This window comes from Bos indicus x Bos taurus, chromosome 7, assembly GCF_003369695.1.
Source record: "Bos indicus x Bos taurus breed Angus x Brahman F1 hybrid chromosome 7, Bos_hybrid_MaternalHap_v2.0, whole genome shotgun sequence".
In the NCBI taxonomy this organism is placed as follows: domain Eukaryota; kingdom Metazoa; phylum Chordata; class Mammalia; order Artiodactyla; family Bovidae; genus Bos; species Bos indicus x Bos taurus.
In genome coordinates, this window is record NC_040082.1 from 42,136,587 (window position 1) to 42,156,686 (window position 20,100).

At 38.9% G+C, this 20,100-nt stretch overlaps 1 protein-coding gene across 3 annotated transcripts; it reads left to right on the forward strand.

Annotated features, from left to right (window-relative positions):
* Window positions 1-910: 910 nt before the first annotated feature.
* On the forward strand, window positions 911-19,268 carry LOC113895106 (hepatitis A virus cellular receptor 1-like). Of its 3 annotated transcripts, none has more exons than XM_027545842.1 (9): window positions 916-1,070; window positions 1,679-1,733; window positions 3,751-4,083; window positions 7,417-7,971; window positions 9,016-9,111; window positions 12,219-12,274; window positions 15,292-15,406; window positions 16,250-16,286; window positions 18,943-19,268. In XM_027545842.1, the coding sequence occupies exons 2-9, from the start codon at window positions 1,691-1,693 to the stop codon at window positions 19,043-19,045; spliced, it is 1,338 nt and encodes a 445-aa protein (XP_027401643.1). In that variant the 5' UTR covers window positions 916-1,070; window positions 1,679-1,690; the 3' UTR covers window positions 19,046-19,268. The 3 variants fall into 3 exon arrangements, with proteins under 3 accessions (XP_027401645.1, XP_027401643.1, XP_027401644.1); XM_027545843.1 differs by lacking the exon at window positions 916-1,070 and adding an exon at window positions 1,095-1,239; XM_027545844.1 differs by lacking the exons at window positions 12,219-12,274; window positions 15,292-15,406; window positions 16,250-16,286; window positions 18,943-19,268 and adding an exon at window positions 10,592-12,168 and having other exon boundaries at window positions 911-1,070.
* Window positions 19,269-20,100: the final 832 nt, after the last annotated feature.

The following is a 20,100-nucleotide window of genomic DNA, read 5'->3' on the forward strand; positions in this document are numbered from 1 at the left end:
CATATTCAAAAGCAGAGACATTACTTTGCCAACAAAGGTCTGTCTAGTCAAGATTATGGTTTTTCCAGTGGTCATGTATGGATGTGAATGTTGGACTGTGAAGAAAGCTGAGCACCAAAGAATTGATGCTTTTGAACTGTGGTGTTGGAAAAGACTCTTGAGAGTCCCTTGGACTGCAAGGAGATCCAACCAGTCCATTCTGAAGGAAATCAGCCCGGGGGGTTGTTTGGAAGGAATGATGCTAAAGCTGAAACTCCAGTACTTTGGCCACCTCATACGAAGAGTTGACTCATTAGAAAAGACTCTGATACTGGGAGGGATTGGGGGCAGGAGGAGAAGGGGACGACAGAGGATGAGATGGCTGAATGGCATCACTGACTCGATGTATGTGAGTTTGAGTGAACTCCAGGAGTTGGTGATGGACAGGGAGGCCTGGCGGGCTGCAATTCATGGGGTCGCAAAGAGTCAGACACGACTGAGTGACTGAACTGAACTGAACTGCACTATGAGATAAAGTGGTCATGAACTGCCTCCTAAATCATGATTGAATTTATAACCATGAGGGGGCACTGCCAGCTAAGGAGTGTCCCTAGCCATCTGGTTCTGTAAGAATTAAGTCACTAGCCATTGTAGTCACTGATACTCAATATACCCTGAAAGGAATTCAGTGCAGTGATCCAAAATGAAGTACTCTGTGCTCTGGGGAAACTAGTAAAACAACCTTTAGATAGTTAGATGTTTACAGGAGAAAATTTTATGACTGCAAGTTTCATCATCTGTACTTAGAAAAATGCTAAAGGCATTAATTGAGGTATTTGTTTCTTGTACCTAGTGGGGACCTTCTACTGAGATGTTTGATTATACTTCTCCAAAATCACATATAAGCTTATCTCTCCACCCCTCTTGGGCGTGGTTCCTCAGAGCTATCTGAGAGGCAGTCTCCTGAGCCATAAGTGAAACTCACAACTCTCAGTTCTTAGCTCAGGGGACATTTGATAATTTGACTAAGGCTGGGGACTAGCCATTCTGACCACAAAGGAAGAAGTACCCTCCTCTCACCAGAAAGCCAGGTGACTCCTCTTCAAGGCTAAGGATAAGTGTACTTTTGCCATGGGAAGTCTAGCCTTTGCTCTGGCTTTCCCTGCTAAGCCTTCCTCTCATTTCCTTCGTGTTTGCTCCCTCATGTCCTCTGTCAGCACCTAGAGTCAGTTTGGACTCTAGGTGTAGGAAAGGAGCTGGGTAAGTAGGCACTGTTTCAGAGGACAGCTTTGCCTGTCTGTTGGAAGGGGCAGAGCTCTCAGTCACCTGGAGCAGACAGACAGCTGAAGCATTTGCAAATGTGCTCCTGCTTCCTGGGAAAGAGTCTGCCTGCAATGCAGGAGACCAGGTTCGATCCCTGGGTTGGGAAAATCTCCTGGAGAAGGAAATGGCAGCCCACTCCAATATTCTTGCCTGGAAAATCGCATGGACGGCGGAGTCTGGTAGGCTATTGTCCATGGGGTCGCAAAGGGTCCGACACGACTGAGTGACTTCACTTCACTTCCTGCTTCCTGCAGGCAGGCTTATGTGATTCACCCTGTAAGGGTGAAAGGGAGAAGTTGCAATCTGAGATTAAGACTTGTTCTGATACCATCTGATTGAGGGCCACATCAAGCAGTCTGCTTTCTCTTTCCTTCAGGTCAATAGCATCATGCATCCTTGGGTAGCCATCCTGGGCCTCCTATTCCTGCTAGGTAAGTGAATAGGTGGATTGTGCTTTGGAACCCCAAGGACGTAGCGGGTGTGTAGGGGGTGTGTGGGCATGGTGGAGGGGGGCTTTGTTGAAGGTAATGGGATCAAGCTTAAGTTCTAAGAATGAAAAAATCTATGGGTAGGTGAATAAGGCATGCTGCAGTACAGTACAGCTTATGCTGCCTTTGGTGTTTAAATTAAAAAAAAAATAGTAGGTAGATGGTTGTGTATACATGAACTACTCAAGTGTATGTAAGAAAGAGTAACCCTGGATGAGGGTGGGAAGAAGCAATGGTGATGGGTGGGAAGGAGACCAGTCCTTTATTGTACTATTTTGTACTTTTTGATTTTTTTTTAACCATGTGTAACTGTTTCTTTTAAAAAGAAAGTATTTTAACTTCCCTGGTTTTCCAGTGGTTAAAACTTTGTGTTTCCACTGCAGGAAGCATGAGTTCTATCTCTGGTTGGGGAACTAAGATCCCACATGTGGTGCCAAGTGGCCAGAATTTTTTTTAATCAATAATCAAAACATTTAATTTTTAATAAACAAAATAATTTATCTCATATTTTAACATTATATGAGATAGGGGAAATTTTTAGGAACAGACATAATCCTAAATTAAAAAAATCTCTAGAGGTAGGAATATGAGGAAAAGTATATTTTTAAATTATATTCTGTAACAAATTTCTATAATCAGCATGAATTACCTTTATAATTCAAAAATGATATTAAGCAAAATTGAAGATAATCAGAATTTTGGTAATAAAAACTAGACTTATTTTATATAACAATGAGTGTTTTATTCCCATAGCATTTCCCAGATTTACAGCCCAGTTCTAATTATGACTGGTTGTTGAATCTCAGATTTTTTTAAGGACCTTCAGACTTCATTTGGCAATACAGTTTTTTAAACCACTGCTGCAGGAGACAGTTTTCCTGCCTGTTTGTTTTTAAGAGGTAAAGTTTAACATTTGATTGAATATTGTCCAATTTTTTGGTTTCACCTGGCCATCTGGACAGTGCTCCATTGCAGGACAGTCATCAACTCACAAGAAGGGATCCCTGCTTGAATTTTTTTAATCGATCCTAAATTCCAGGATGGGCTTCCCAGGTGGCTCAGTGGTAAAGAATCCACCTACCAATGCAGGAGACATGGGTTTGATCCCAGAGTCGGGACGATTCCCTGGAGAAGGAAATGGCAACCCATTCCAGTATTCCTGCCTGTGAAATTCCATGAACAGAGGAGTCTGGCGGGCTACAGTCCATGGGGTGGCAAAGAGTCCAATACAACTAAGCAACTAAACAAAAACAACAAAGCCCATTATAAGTCTCAGTTCCTTCTGAGAGTATTATAAACCCTTTTTTCCAAAAACTGATTTCTAAAGAGTTTATTAGCCTCTGCCTTCTTGCCAATGATGCTGTAAGTAGGGTATTAGCTGTTTTTTCTTTAACTTAGAGAAGATTTGTGAGGTGAAGTTTTTTGCATAGCCATTTAAAAAATGTTAATAAAATTGAAAATCAAAATTTTAAATGCAACAGTTTTAAAATCAGATTTCAACTGAGACAGTGACTGAATCTAGGGGAGAGGAAAAGCCACCTGTATGTATTAACATTTAATAAGCAGATACCTGTCAAACACAGGATAAAATGCATACACACTGATGCGTTACTGGAGTATCCTTTGTTTCAAACCTTTTGGAGAGGAATTTGAATCATATTCACCAAAAGACTGAACATATTTCTGCCCTTTGTCCTGATACTTTCTCTCATAAACCTGTCCTGTTAGGAAGTAATCCTGAATACAGAAAGACATTTGTATGATGTTTCATCCTCAAATATATCTGGTTAATAATAATACTGCTAAAGAATATGTTTACCAGAAAAGCATATATTAAATTTACAAACTCAAGATATAGTTAGATAATTTCAAACAGCATAAACTATATAAAGAACAAAATGAAAATAAAATTAAAGTTAATATTTTGAGACCTCATGCTCTTGTTTCTCTTTATTTACAGATGGTGTAACCTCTTACCATCGAGTGACTGGAGTGGTTGGTCAGAGTGTCACTCTACCCTGCTACTATAATGGAGAAGTCACAAGCATGTGTTGGGGCCGAGGGTCATGTCCTTGGCTGAATTGCGGAACTAACATCATCTGGACCGATGGATACAGAGTCACCTATCGGAGGGATGGACGTTACCAGCTAAATGGCAATATTCGTGGAAGGGATGTGTCTTTGACCATAAACAACGCTGCCGCGTCTGACAGTGGCTTGTATTGTTGCCGAATTGAGGTGAGAGGGTGGTTCAATGACATAAAAACCACCCTAGAGTTGAGGATCAATTCAGGTGAGCTTATCTTCCTACTTCTTTGATCACTTCCTGTGGGTTCCGAGAGATAGAGTTTTCTGTTTGATATTAACTTTCTTTTCCTTTAGTCGGGAAAGAAAAGTTTCCCATGATCTTGTTTTCTAATAACTCTTCAACTGAATATCTTGTATTTGTGTAGAGTGAAGTGTTAAGACTAACCTTGATTCAAGACAGTAGGCTAGAGCATCTTTCCAGTCAGCAAACTGTCTCCTGAAGCAGTGCTTCAGGAATACTAGTTGGTTCATGAAAAAGCATTCACTGTTCCACACTGAGATATAGTGAGTATTTTTTTGGAGCTGAATTTCTGCTTCTTGATAATCTGACCTTTTCTCTGAGGTCATTTCTTTGGAGGATTTTCAAATGTTCTTTCCTAACATTTTAAGACTCATAGAGAGTTTCACACATATAAAACAGGTAATATAAGGTCCTGTCAAATAGATGTATCATTTGGTTTAGACAACTGTCAACTCAGTTTTGTAGCATATACATTGAAAGAGTCTATATAGTTTCATCCCCTCCCTCTACCCTTGGATTTTTTGAAGCACAATTCACACCATATCATGGCTCAGCTGGTAAAGAATCAGCCTGCAATGTGGGAGACCTGGGTTCAATCCCTGAGTTGGGAAGATCCCCTAGAGAAGGGAATGGCTACCCAGTCCAGTATTATGGCCTGGAGAATTCCATGAACTCTGTAGTCCGTGGCGTCTCAAAGAGTTGCACACAAGTGAGTGAGTTTCACTTTCACTCACATCAGATCACTAAATTGCTTGTTTAAAAGTTAAAATTGCTTTCTTATCCATTTGACTGCTGGTGGACATCTGGGTTGCTTCCATGTCCTGGCTATTATAAACAGAGCTGCAATGAATATTGGCATACATGTGTCTCTTTCAATTCTGGTTTCCTCAGTGTATATGCCCAGCAGTGGGATTGCTGGGTCATATGGCAGGTCTGTTTCCAGTTTTTAAAGGAATCTCCACACTGTCCTCCATAGTGACTGTACTAGTTTGCATTCCCACCAACAGTGTAAGAGGGTTCCCTTTTCTCCACACCCTCTCCAGCATTTATTGCTTGTAGACTTGTGGATAGCAGCCATTCTGACTGGTGTGAAATGGTACCTCATTGTAGTTTTGATTTGCATTTCTCTGATAATGAGTGATGTTGAGCATCTTTTCATGTGTTTGTTAGCCATCTGTATGTCTTCTTTGGAGAAATGTCTGTTTAGTTCTTTGGCCCATTTTTTGGTTGGGTCATTTATTTTCCTGGAATTGAGCTGCAGAAGTTGCTTGCATATTTTTGAGATTCATTCTTTGTCAGTTGTTTCGTTTGCTATTATTTCTCCCATTCTGAAGGCTGTCTTTTCACCTTGCTTATAGTTTCCTTTGTAGTGCAGAAGCTTTTAATTTTAATTAGGTCCCATTTGTTTATTTTTGCTTTTATTTCCATGGGGGTTGATTCCAAGAGTGTCTCCTCCAGTGGATAGCTGAAACTGCACAGAGTACCAAACCCTGTGCATGTTTTTTCCTATGCTTGTCAGTTCAGTCGCTCAGTCATGTATGACTCGTTACTTATATACCAACAATAAATTTTAACTTAGAAATTAGGCACAGTAAGAGATTAAGAATAACTAATAATAAAATAGAACAATTATAACAAAAAAAGAGAAAAAATAATTAAAATCACCTTATTGCAATATGAGAACATTTTCATCTCAATAACTGTTCACTTGTGGCTTTTAAGAATTTTGTGAAATCCAAAAGTCTGGGAAGTTTATGTTTTTCTATCTTGATGTAGATATTTTAATTTTTCTTACCACTTGGTGAAAGGAGCAGGTTCTAAAGGATTTCCTGGTTTCTGGTGCTCTTTCATAGTAAGTAATTTCCCACTAAAGTTTCTAATGAAAACAGAGCCCAATATTCAGAGCCTTTATAAGTTAGGTCTCTTTTAGTTTAAATTAACTTGATATTTAAATTTCATAACTTTTCCTAACTTCATCAAAGATACTTAGCTTATTTGATGAAGGCAAGTAAAATCAGGTCAATTCTGATGCAGAAAACAGCTGACTCTGGGAAAACATCTAGGAGACAATTTAAGAAAGCCAAAAGATGCTGGTGCTATATACATGTGGCAGGAGGCTGTGTGTGGAGAAGAGATTATTTTTGGAGTTGTGAAATTATATGATTGGTCTGGAGGAAGAAAGAAATTAATAGGGGACATGTAGAGTGCTTATAAATTCTTTAATAGATGAGTATTTGCAAAGTCACTGCTCTGTCCAGTGGGAAACGGGTTCATAACTGAGCCAAAGTGACTCTCTGCCTCCAACCCAATACTTTGAGTTTTCTTGCACTTTTCACAGAATGAGCTTACTTTCAACCTCTCTTAGGGCTCTTCCCCAGCAGCTTTTCCTAGCCTTTGTGTCCTAGCTTCTTCCTTTGGAAATATTTACTCCTGAGCAAGACACATTAGTGGAACAAGCTGATTAAATCTCCTCCTTGTTATACTCCTTTGATCAGTTGTTTTTCTTGCTTCCTCTTTTTCTTAAGTTTCACATCAAACTGAAGGGAGGGGATTGAGACTGCACTGTTCTTCAAAATCTTTAACTACACTGTTAGACCCAGGTAGGCAAACTGTAGCCATAGGACCAGATCAGATTATAAGATAAGCTCACCAACAGTTTTTTTTTTTTTTTTTTTAATGAATAAAGGTTTATTAGAACACAGCCTCATCCATTCATGTATATACTATCTATGACTGTTTTGAGGGCTTCCCTGGTGGCATATGGCATCTCTGTTATCCAGCATATGTTAATGATGTGAATTAATCCACATTTAGGATGCAGATATGTTAGGAGGGTACCCGAACTGACAGAAGTGAATGCTATTTATTTGGTCAATAGTCTGGTTCTTGGGAACTACTATTTGGGCTCTAGTCATGTACTGCTGAGAGGACAAAGACAGCTTCAGGCTCTAGACACTTTCCCCTCCCTCACAGATGCTTATGAAGATATGTAAATCTGATATGTATGACTAGTCTTTACAAACTGCTTCAACACAAATCCCATGTGTCATTTTTGAATAGCAACACCTCCCACAATACCATCCTTTAAATGCCGCTGTTGCCTTGTTGTGACCATGTCTTCACTCCCTCCTCAGTCACAGATTCTAGTTGACCCATGACAAGAACTTGGAGTTCATGGGAGATAAGTGCGGAGTTCTGCCTGGGGACAGTCTCCGTGGTTGTGTTGGTGCACAGGCCCAGCACGAGTCTCTTGTTTCCTGCTGCTTGATGAATCCCTGCTTTCATGTTGATTTCTAGCTCCACCTACAACGACAACGACCACCACTACTCCAACAACCACCACCACTACTCCAAGAACAACCACCACTACAAGAAGGACAACTACCACCACTACTCCAAGAACAGCCACTACAAGAAGGACAACTACTACCACTACTCCAAGAAGAACCAATAGAAGAAAGAGAACTACCACCACTACTCCAAGAACAGCCACCACTACAAGAAGGACTACTACCACCACTACTCCAAGAACCACTACCACCACCACCACTATTCCAAGAACAACCACCACTACTAGAAAGACAACCATTACTACTACTCCAACAACGACTACCACTATTACAACAATCACCACTACTACCCCCAAAACAACCATCACCACAACTCCAACAACCACCACCACCACTATTTCAACCACAATGGTCACCACTGCTCCAACAACCACCACCACTGCTGTGCCAACAACAATCAACACCACTACTCCAACCATGACAGTCACCACTGCTCCAGTGACAGCGAGGTCCTCTACTTCTGCTCTTCCAATGCCAGCACCTACAAAGGACCTCCAGCCAGGTAAGCAAAAGTACTTGTAAGTGCAGAAGTTTTCAAAGTCAGGATATGCACCATCCAGGGCACTGTGTTAAGGCATATGGACAATCTAGGGTAGGGATTCTTAATAGGTTTCCAAACCTGGCTTCACAGAATCTGTGAACAATTGCACCCTCTTATATTCATCTTGTGTATCTGTAAGCATTTTCAGAGTGAGAGGGACCTATGGTTTTTACTAGATTATCAAAGGAATCGTTAATAGCAAGGAAAAAAAAAAAAAAAAAAAAGCCAGACCACTGGTCATGGACATATAAGAAGGATGGTCCATTCAGCCCTGTTTAACATAGAATTATGAGGAAAAAATAAGAGTGCCAGAACAGGGCCAAGTGAATGAGATTCTATCTTACAAGGAGCTCTGAATAGAGATCATTTAATCCATTTTGAAGTGTAATCCAACACTTGAGGATACGATTTCGGTGAAGTTAATGCTTACTCTGTATCCTGTGTCAGGAAACATGCTAACGACTTTATAATACTAAGCCTCTTAATTCTAATGACAACCCCAGGACTGATGCTAAAGTTGAAGCTCCAATGCTTTGGCCACCTTATGCAAACAGCTGACTCATTGGAAAAGACCCTGCGGCTGGGAAAGATGGAAGGCAAAAGGAGAAGAGGGTGGCAGTGAATGAGATGAGTAGACAGTATTGCTGACTCAATGGACATGAGCTTGAGCAAACTCCAGGAGACAGAGAAGGACAGGGAAGCATGGCATGCTGCAGTCATGGGGTTGCAAAGAGTCGGACACGACTTAGCAGCTGAACAACAAAAGAAGTATAAAAAGTGAAATAATTCTATTGTTTAGCTCTCAGATCATTATCTAGATCAGATTTATTCATGATAATGAAATGCTTACATAGCAGGTAACTACCATAAGGACATCTATTAATATATTTCTAAGAAAGAGTCAAAGGGTAATTTCTGATTTAGTTTTGTTTGTTCTTTCTGCTGGGGGTGTAAATTTTCCTCCACTAATTGAACACTACTTTTCCATTCTTGTCATTCCTATAGCTTCTTTGTCTTCTCCAACTCAGACAGCAGAAAGCCAGCCTACTACCCTGTATGAAAGAAACATAACCAGCTCACCATGGCACTCTTGTCCAGCAGGTAACTTCAGTTTCTTTCCTGAACACCTGGGAGCATTCAAATTTTGATAAATATTAGCACATTGTTCAGAGCACATATTCTGAAATAAAACAAGCGTGACTTGAATCCCAACAATGGCTATTCCAGTTAGCTATGCAACTTGAACAAATGTCTTATTACCCTCTTTGAATCTGTTTTTATCCTTTGGAAAATGGAGGAAATATTACTTATTCTTACAAGCGTTATTTGAGATAAAGATCTGGGGACACAGTTACAAGGTAAGTGATGGAGTTGGAACTATGACTGTTACTTAGAATGTCCAGAAATACGTACATTTGAGTGACACAGGCAGCTTGTATGACTTGGCATCATCCACATATATATCCACATTCTTCTAAATAAAATGAATCAGCCTTGTCTTTAAACTTATTTCTAGGCATACTTTCCTGGACAGAGCCTTAAAACAATTAAATCCAAACTGGTCCAGACTGAACTGGTCACCTGTTTATGCTTCCTCTAAGCCCCAGACACTACACAGATTCAGGAGGCTTCCCTGCTGCCTTGTCGAGCTTTCATTTCACATGGACACTTTGAGTTGGGTTGAGGACATGGACACCAGAGCCAAAGAGGCAGGTCCCACAAGGATTGTGCTATTCCACTCCCAAAGACTCCAAGTTTTCCCTTGTTTGGGAAAGTCTATATTCTTTTGAGATGTAAGATTAGTTTGTTTTTCCTATAATGGAGAAAGATGATATTGAATTGTCATCTCTCTGAGCTAACTCTGTTACCCATGGTGGTATATTTGGAGAGTGCCACATGTGAACCCCTTTGTAGTGCAGAACTGGCTTATTTGTCCATGTGCCTGTGAAGCATCCAAACAAGGTCAGATTTTGTAAGACTTGTGCCTATGATTCGTCATGCTCAGGAGTTGCTAATCTGTAGCAAACACCCAGAGTGGCCTACTTTGCCAATCATTCAAGGAAGCTCTTAATTGAAAATGGACATGCGGCGGGACTCAGAGAGGGACCAATTTACTTGAAATTAGCTAATAGTGACATTTGGTTTTGAAAGTGGAATCCTTGGTGTGAAGTGTTTCTTGGCACAGAAACAAGGAGAAAGCAGATAAAAATACAGGTAAGAGCAGTTGGGGCAACTGCACCCCACACTTTTAGGCTAAAAGGAAGATCAAAGTAGAAAATGGAAAATTGTTCTCTAAAATATGTCACTAAAACCTGGTCAAGTAGACTTGGCAGCATGGAACAGACATTGCAGCAGCTGTGTCCCTACGACTTCTGTGACTGCTGCCGTCTTGGCAGCATCTCTGAGGCCCTTCAGCCAAGTCCTCACAGTGCCTGAGTCACACTTCCGTGGGTTAAAGCCTCACAAAGCCAAGAATGTTAGTCTAGAAGGAATTTTGATTTTCACAGGGCCTGCACCTACCTTTTCAGATGCACGTGCCAGCAAGTTGTTGTGCATTATCTCATTTAATTCTTTTGGGCAGGTTTATTTCTTGCCATTGCCAGACTGAGGAGGACATTTAGTTCTACTTTGGAGACAAACAGCTTTCAGTTCAACTCTCCGCCAACGGCAGTTTCAAGCTGCACGCCCATGGGCAAGTTGTTTCATTCCTCACTACATGTTTGTAAGGAATGAAGGACGTGCTATTTGGAAAATCCATTGCATGGTGTCCCTTCCCCTTTGCTCCTATTGTTATATAGCAACATAATTGTGATACCTGATATTTGTTTAATATGGTGTTAAGCACCTTACATGCATCATCTAATGTGATAACTTTATGAGACGGGTGCTATCAAGAGCTTGTAGTTCAAGGTTACCCCAGCTAGAAATATAAATACATACATTTACATGCATATGTATGTAATGTGTATGTAAAGGACATTGATCGAGGTCACATTGGTAAGTGACATGTCAGCACTGAAGTCAAGTTTCATCTAACTCAAGTCCATGCTATTTTTTTGTAACATCACTCATTCTATAGCTTAAGGATTTAAGGTTATAACATAAATTATACAGAGACTAGACTGTAGACACTGTCTTTGTCTCTTGAAGAAGTAGTGTCGGAATGTTTAAATTGTAGATACAGTAATGTAAACTGTGAAAATTTAGGGGGATATGGTTATTTTCACTACCATTAGAAAATGATGGTTTTATAGCTCTGTCAGTAGTACAGGAATCTCTGAGACCTGCAGAATTTACATTGGATGGGAACATAGTGTGTGCGGTGGTTATGAGCTGAGGCTGTTGTCCTTTAGTAGAGTTGGAAACTTCAACCATTTCAGCACCTCATCTAAAATTTCGGATTAAGAAAATTGGTATAAGGATGTAAAGTGCTTGTATATAATAGATACTCAGTAAAGAGAGAATCCTGCATTTGACCTATAGTTGCTTAGAAGGGCCAACAGTATATGTTCTGTGGGACAAAAGAGATGTTTCAAAACATTATTAAAATTTGGACATCGAAAACTTTAAGGCATAGTATCCTTTTATATTGGGAGTTTAGGTAGTATAAGGTATACTGGCCTTGGGAGTGATGTAACATATTTTCTAAAGCACATTTGGATCAGTGTCTGGGCACACTGGCATATAATGTAGGAGTTGGATGCCACCTGTTTGAGGTATCTTAGTGCATTTCACTCACATTTTGAATGTAAAACCAATGTAATGTTCATTTTGAACGGAGTGGTTCTGCTCTTTGGATGTGTAATGACTTCTGAGCACTCATTGCAAGTTTCTGAGCTGCCATAAAAATACTGATTATTTATCTGTAAGTGGTAATTTTTAACCTAGTTCTGAGAATGGGTCACTCTGACTTGTCTAAAATTGTCAGTAAATTTTCTGTGAGCATGAATTTTTTTCCCCCTCCATAGGGAGAAAAAAAGGTTCATTTTCAAAGGGTCCATGACAAAATGGTTAAGAAACACGACATTACTACTTAAATTAATAAATTTTACTAACTTGGTCTTATTCCTGGGATGCCTACAGCATTAGGCCATATGATTATTCAATGTTCCCTTCATTACCAGAAGGCAGTGTGAATATATTTGGTGCTTTCAGGAAAGTTCAATATCTTTTTGTAATTCTTATTAATTTTCTTTCTTGTTGAGCAGATGCAAATGGCACTGTGACCCAGTTTACAGATCCCCATTGGCATAACAATCAAACTGTAAGCATATTCCTTCCTATTTTATTAGCCTGATTCACTTATATGTCTCTTCTGGAATCAAGTTACATTTAGAGATTATTATTGTCAGACTAGACCACAGATTGATTCTTTATAATTTAAAAAAATAAAGGAAGAAACAATTTGACTCTTAAATAGGGATAGTTTAATTAATTTTACAAGTCTATATAGATGCACTACTTTGTTAGAAACACCTGAAAAGTGATATTTTTCTCTAGGAACACATATACAGCCAAGACAGAATTTCTCCTGACCATAAGATAAGAAAAAAAGAGTGAATTAATTCAGGCATAGTAACTTAACATTATATAACAAGAAAGACTTAGATCATTGTTAGAGAAATAACATGCCTTGAATTGATGTAGTGGAATGGGGGCCATCCCCATCAAAAATATTATGTCAATGAAAGTATGGTTCCTTAAACATAGGCCCCCTGATATCCTTTTCCAATCTAATTTTCCTCCTATAGAGAAATTTTGAGGCCACTGCTGAGTCTTTCTATATATAATCCTCCCCATATGATGACATATTAAGGTCCTAAGGTCTTCAACAACTTTGTGATTCTATGATTTGTGTAATTTGTGTAATTTCCCACAAGTAGCTTTGGAAAAATCCAAGGGACTATAGTCTTATGATGTTCATCAAAGCCTTATCTTTGTGTGTAAGTTAGAAGAATTTATCAGTGAGATTTTTACTTTTGGCTCCCTTGGGTGAAACAACTTTCCTTTCACTATGTGCAAATAACTTTTAGAAGCAAAAAACATGAACAGACTCAGGTATGAGAGTAATCTTGATTGCAAGTGGTGAGAAATTGCAGCATGGACATTGTAAGAGATATTCAAGTTCAAGCAAAGTGGGGTTAATGTGACGTCAAACAGCCTTATGTTGCATAACTTAGTGACAATGAGAACACTACCACGTAGGAATGATATGAAAGATTTTAATCACTCTAATGATATGGGTACTGATTGATCTGATGAACATGGGCTGAATTTGTTGTGCTTGTTAAATAGCAGAACTGCCACCATGTAAATGTCATGTCAGTCAGACTTATGCTAGTTTTAAAAAAAGAAACAAACACTCTGAGAAGATTGTTTTTGACCTCAGTTACCTGCAGGACAGGTATATTCAGTAGCAATTAATCTCTTCTATATAATGTAAGCAATACAGAAGCAAGTTCACAAGAGGTGGTAACACAATCGTGGGATTTTTGTGTCTTGACCGTGAAGAGATGAAGTGTCTCCCAAGTATCTTGAAACCAAGCAGCATATATATCCACCCAGTAGGTCAACTTCTTGAGCTGTATCTTAAGAGGAGAATGAACATATACATAAAGATGTATAAAACAAGATATACATTGCTGCTGTTTATAATCATGAAAATGTTATAAACAACCTCAATGTTCAATAATAAGAGATTAATAATTTATCAACTAAGCATGCCCATTTATTGCCACTAAAAATGCTGTCACTGCAGTGTACTTACTGCCATGAGAAGACAGTGTCAATTGTTAAATGAAAAAACTAGCTTTTCAGATAGCATTGGGACTTCCCTGACAGTCCAATGATTAAGACTTCATGCCTCCAATGAAGTAAGTACAGGTTCGATGGCTGATTAGGGAACTAAGATCCCACATGCCAAGTAGCATTGCCAAAAATGAAAAAAAAAAAATTTATTATATATAGGTTATAGATACAAGATAAAATGATGTATATACTGTAGTATACATTGGATACGGTAACTGTGTCTGTTAAGAAAACTACTAGAAAGATAAAATTCTAAGAGTATGTACAGAAAAATGGTAATAGTAACTATTTCTGGATGCTGAAATTATGGTTGATTTTTGTTTTCCTTTCTTTATCCTGAGCTGCACACTCTAAAATGAACTTTCAGTTTTTATGTAACATAATATTTTTTATAAAGCAGGCAAAGACTGCTTCCTGTAACCCTGTGTTCCTTCTAACTGCTTTCCCCACTACAAGTAAGGTGATAACACAGCTTTTCCCTCCCAAGGCACTGACTGTTTTCCATTTAGGCAAGGACAGGTCAGAGGCTAGGTCACCCTCCTCTGTATTCCTCAGAGTGTTTATCAGGAGGTACCTGAAGTACCTTTCCCAAGAACCCTATTTAATCTTCATTTGACAGAAAAAGAGGTTTGGAGAGGCTAAATAACTTGCTAGGGTCACAGAGCAACTAAATAAAAGTTAATCTGGGATTCTGACTCCAGAGATTAAACTCTTATGCAGGAGGAGACTTGAGACTTAATCTTTTTCTCTGATTTTCACTTCATTTCTGTTAAAATACCTACCTGGTAGGACATCTTTAGAATTAGAATTAAGCTATGTAAAGGAGGCAAGCATGATGGCCTGGTATATTTTGGGTTTACTTTAGGAAGTGATGATCTGTCACACTAGGAATTTTTTTTCCCAATTGCACAGCATTTTAATTGTTAAGCAGAGCCATGAATCTGAGCAGCTACTTACATGCCCATTTATAAAGATATAGAATCTTGAATTCTAGTTCAAAAAAGTGTTTTAATTAATGGCCAGTTTCAGTAACTGAACACATTCAAATAGCACCTCCATGGCAACTTATATAGGAACAAAATTGTTTTTGATTAGTATCATAAGAGGATTATTTATGAAAAGAGCTTATTATTTTAAAAATATATATAAATTATAATAATAAAGTACACTCTTTTGAAGCATACAGTTTGAGCTTTAACATATCTGTACCCTTCTCTAAATACCACCGCAAGTAAGATGTAAACATTTCCACCACCCCGAAATACATTTTGAATTTTGAGTTGTCTTAGAATTTCATCATAAAGCTATAACTTTACATCATTTGGTCTTACCCCTCATGATCCAGAACTAGCCAGGGGCCAATAAATAAGGATTAGTCTGGGTATATTATTTTCTGAAATGTTTTCTGCCTATAATGCTAACAAGATTGCTTTATTTTTCTGTTTTGTGTTTGATCTGCTGATGTTTCTGTAGATTGCAGCGCTGGCACAAGAAACATGGATGAGCACCAACAAGGGAGTCTACATTGGAATCTCAGTTACTATTTTGGCATTGTTGGTCATGTTTGTGGTATTCTGGATTAGGAGAAGTAAGTCACCTCAGGACTGAAATATTCAGAAATATTCTTGAGCCCACAGGAGTATTCTTGAATCAACTGCGTGTAGCTGTACATTCCATAAGATATCAGTTTCATGTAACTTCTTTGGTTCTTACCTTGTTCTTTTTTATTTATCTTAAATTTATTGTTCCATAAACATGAAGAAATAAGCACTGGTTGTGTAAAGTTGAGATTTGTAAGTCAAAAGCAACTATAATATACAACATTTGTTCCCTCCCATTTTGTTCTTTTCCCATTCCCTCAATAACAATTTTTTATCCCTATTGGGAGTAAAACTTTTGATGGTTTTATAACACCCACTTAATAGAAGAAGCACAAGAGACATTAGGAGGGTACATGATTTCAGAGCTAGGAGAAGAACAAAGTGTTTCACATAACAGTCATCCATGCCTCCTGGTCTCCTTCCACCAGTTGTGTGTGTATGTGTGTGTAAAACCTGTCTTCTATGGGAGAAGCGCAATATTCAGGGTTTTTTTCAGTGAAATATAATGGCATTAAAGTAAGCTAGGGCATGTAGGTCAATACACTAAACCTACAAATCACAAGATACTCTATACCAAGGGGCTTACATGGCCCCTAGAGATTCAAGAGAAGTTACCTGGAGTTATCAGGTTAGGGTCCAGATTGATTTTTTTTCTGCTTCTTTTTAAAAATATTCTTTCTTTCAAATTAATTTTTTTTTTGGACTCAGAGCTGTACTGCTTTTGCTCACATTAAAGTAATAATCATAATAATATACTGGTTTGGAAAAAAAATCTCATGAACTCTTTGGCTTGCATGTTTAATTTTCTCTTCATTTCCCCCTCAATTTAGGATATTTTTGCCTGGGGAGCAAGGTGGAGCTACTACGGTAAGTTTGAAATGGTTTGTGTTAATAATGCCTTTTGATGTTCTTACTCTAGTAAACATAAGGAAAATTTCTCTGTCCCTCTCCTCTTTTCCTTCCGAGTTCTCCATTTTATACTCTGGATCCTGAAAAATCTAGTATATAGAGCACCTCCATTGCTGTTCAACCTTCCAGTGATGATTTTAGTATCTCCACGCTGCTGCTGCTGCTGCTTCTAAGTTGCTTCAGTCGTGTCCGACTCTGTGCGACCCCATAGATGGCAGCCCACCAGGCTCCTCCTTCCCTGGGATTCTCTAGGCAAGAATACTGGAGTGGTTTGCTATTTCCTTCTCCACGCATCTCTATATTTCTCTGGAATTGTGTCATAACTGCTAAAGAAATGACACCTCAAACCTTATCTCTTAGAGTAAGAGAACTAAATTGCAGATATTGTTTCAGGGATCGTTTGAATGGGTTTGTTATTTGATTTCATTCAGTGCTTTGTTTATTGCATGTCTATTGAATCTCTATTATATTCCGAAAAGATGAGCAGAACAGACAGAAAACATATAAATGAATAAGCAGGGCCTTATAGAATTTCCTGGAGAAGGCAATGGCACCCCACTCTGGTACTCTTGCCTGGAAAGTCCCATGGACAGAGAACCCTGGTGGGCTGCAGTCCATGGGGTCGCTAAGAGTCGGGCACGACTGGGTGACTTCCCTTACTTTTCACTTTCATGCATTGGAGAAGGAAATGGCAACCCACTCCAGTATTCTTGCCTGGAGAATCCCAGGGACAGAGGAGTCTAGTGGGCTGCTGTCTATGGGGTCGCATGCAGTCGGACACTACTGAAGTGACTTAGCAGCAGCAGCAGCATAGAACTTCCAGAGAAATACCATGGGGAATACTGGAGCAGGGCAGTAGGCTATGTGAGTGAGCCCCAAAGAAGTAGAAGGCAGCTCTGCAAAAATCTGCAGGAAGATACCTCCAGGCTGAAGACCCGCAAAGGCAGTGGGTAGGGACATGCCTCCAGCTCCCCACGGTTCCCACCATCCCCTATTATTCCATACCCAGACTGCTGTGTTCATTTACATTAGTTGTCTGGCCTCACAGGCATTTCAATTTACAGTTTTTGCAAATTTACCCCTTCACCCAATAAAAAATTAAATCTTCTTTGCATGCATCCCTGCAGTCATTTCCCCAAACATCTGTAAAGGTCAGAAACTAGTACCTACTTCCAGCAAAATAAACTGCTTCATCTGGTCCAGCTTGGGCTTTAAGCCAAGTCTTTCTTTGTTCCAAATCCATCCCTCTTTAACTGCCATCCATTATTCTTAGTTCTCTTTCATTGGATGTTTGTACCCAGTCTTTCCTACATCTGAGTTAATCACATGAGCCAGTCCACAAAATACGCCTTGAATAATCTCCAGCATATTGCAAGTGTTCCATACATGCTGGATTTTATTATTGCAGACATGCCCTTCACAACAATAAACCTGTGAGACAGGCAGTAGTAGTATTCTCAGTTTATTAATTAGAAAACAGGTTTAGAAATGTTAAGTGATGTCCAAGGTCACATCACACAGGAGGTCTCTTAGAGTCCATAACCAGACTTTTAGGAGTTTTTGACTGTCAGCTTCCAAGAGTGGGGAAAAAAAAAAAACAAACAAAAGTACCCCCCACAGATAGAAAAGCAGGAATGATAACATCTTTTAGTTCATTTTTGTTGTTTCAATGTTTACTTCTTTAAAGTTTCAGTTTTCAATCACCTAGTTAGAAAAGAAAATATTTGTTGTAGAAGATGCTGTATAATATAGGAAAGCAAACAAAACAAAAACAAAAGGTGTATTTCCTCATGATGTTGTTTTTGGAGGCAGCTATATCACATTGACTCATTTTGAGCTCTGATACCTAACCTGTTTCCACACATGTATGACTAATCTATTTAAAGATCAGAGCAGAGTAATGATTCATTGCATTTCATTTCATTTCTTGGCATGCTTGGGTAACAAAAATAGTGTCTATGGACAACTTCTACAAAAGCATTGATATCAAAACCCCACAAATGAACTTTGTGTACACTTGATGTGTGAGCATTCATGGTATAAAACTCATCTATCCCATGGCTTTCTAATTTTGACTGTTAAGGCAGGGTGTGATTTTTGACTCTGTGATCTAGAACACGCTTAGGTGAAGCAATTGTATTTTACTACATCTGATATGCTCTGATATTTTGTATACTTATATATATTTATCTTAAATACAGGATACATACCACTAAATAACATCGCTAAAGGGTCACAGTCCTCAGGTAGAAAAACACCAGCCAAACCATTTTCTGGCCATCTTTGAGATTGTGCATCCTGGTTTAATACTTCAATTTGATGTGTGGTATTTGCCTTCTTAGATTATAAATTTTTGTGTTCTATTGCATGAGTGTCTTGAAAGAGACCAGTGTGAGTTTTTGAAACCAAAAGGTGTGACTTTCTATCTCCTTATTAAAAATAATTTCCTTCAACTTCATATTCACAATTCTGGAAGCTTCTATTCATTTCATAGGATGTTTGAATGGGGCTCTGAGAAATGCAAATACCCAAGCTTGAAGGAATATAAACAAATATGCTGCTCATACTTGAGAAGTGATCTTCTTTTCTCTTACTCATGTTATTGTTTCTACAGTGTGATTCCATTGAAAGATTCTCGCATTGGAGCTTTGAAAAATGCAGCTCTGAAGCCTATCCAAGCAGAAGACAATGTCTGCATTATTGATGACTATCACTAAGTCCTGGATCCAGATTCTAAAGTGCTATGCCTTGACTGTAGCAGACAGCGACCAGACACCGTGTCAGAGTCCTCTGAATCAGCTGAAGAATTTTTCAGTCAGTTTCCCATGGCATTCCTCTGAGTAAGGGACACTGGATAGAGTGATGCTAGCTCAACTGTGTAAAGTCAACCTCTGTCACAGAGTCCTAATTTTTTATATTAAATTGGTTCAAACTTTCTGATCATTGCAGAGGTCTCTTCAAAACATGAAACATACTTCTTAGAATTGTACATTCTCTTTAGACCTCATGAATCCTGTTTTCCATCAAGAATTCTCATTGGGAAGATAGAAAAAAAAACCACTTCTCCCTTAGTTACCAAGGCTGTCAAAGAATACCTGAATACAGCTTAGAATCAGGACATCTAGTCTGGGACTTTAAGGACTTAACATGCAAGCACTTCATGATTGTCCTTTTTTTTTTTTTTTTTATTAAATCAACTGACTCCAAATGTGATATTGCTTAGGGTCCCCAAGGTTTCAAATCATGGTGTGTACAGGTTTTTATTTACCCAATAGAAAAATGGCAGTGAGCAGTCAGAATGCCTGCGACCAAAAGTCTACAAGCAATAAATGCTGGAGAGGGTCTAGAGAAAAGGGAACCCTCTTACACTGTTGGTGGGAATGCAAACTAGTACAGACACTATGGAGAACAGTGTGGAGATTCCTAAAAAACTGGAAATAGAACTGCCTTATGACCCAGCAATCCCACTGCTGGGTATACACACTAAGGAAATCAGAACTGAAAGAGACACGTGTACCCCAGTGTTGATCACAGCACTGTTTATAATAGCCAGGACATGGAAGCAACCTAGATGTCCATCAGCAGATGAATGGATAAGAAAGCAGTGGTACATATACACAATGGAGTATTACTCAGCCATTAAAAAGAATACATTTGAATCAGTTCTAATGAGGTAGATGAAACTGGAGCCAATTATACAGAGTGAAGTAAGCCAGAAAGAAAAACACCAATACAGTATACTAATGCATATATATGGAATTTAGAAAGATGG

Coding starts and splice junctions, on each gene's coding strand:
- LOC113895106 (XM_027545842.1), top strand. CDS start 1,691: ATGCATCCTTGGGTAGCCATCCTGGGCCTCCTATTCCTGCTAG. Junction 12,275..15,291: donor ATTGGCATAACAATCAAACT/GTAAGCATATTC, acceptor ATGTTTCTGTAG/ATTGCAGCGCTGGCACAAGA. Junction 16,287..18,942: donor AGCAAGGTGGAGCTACTACG/GTAAGTTTGAAA, acceptor TTGTTTCTACAG/TGTGATTCCATTGAAAGATT.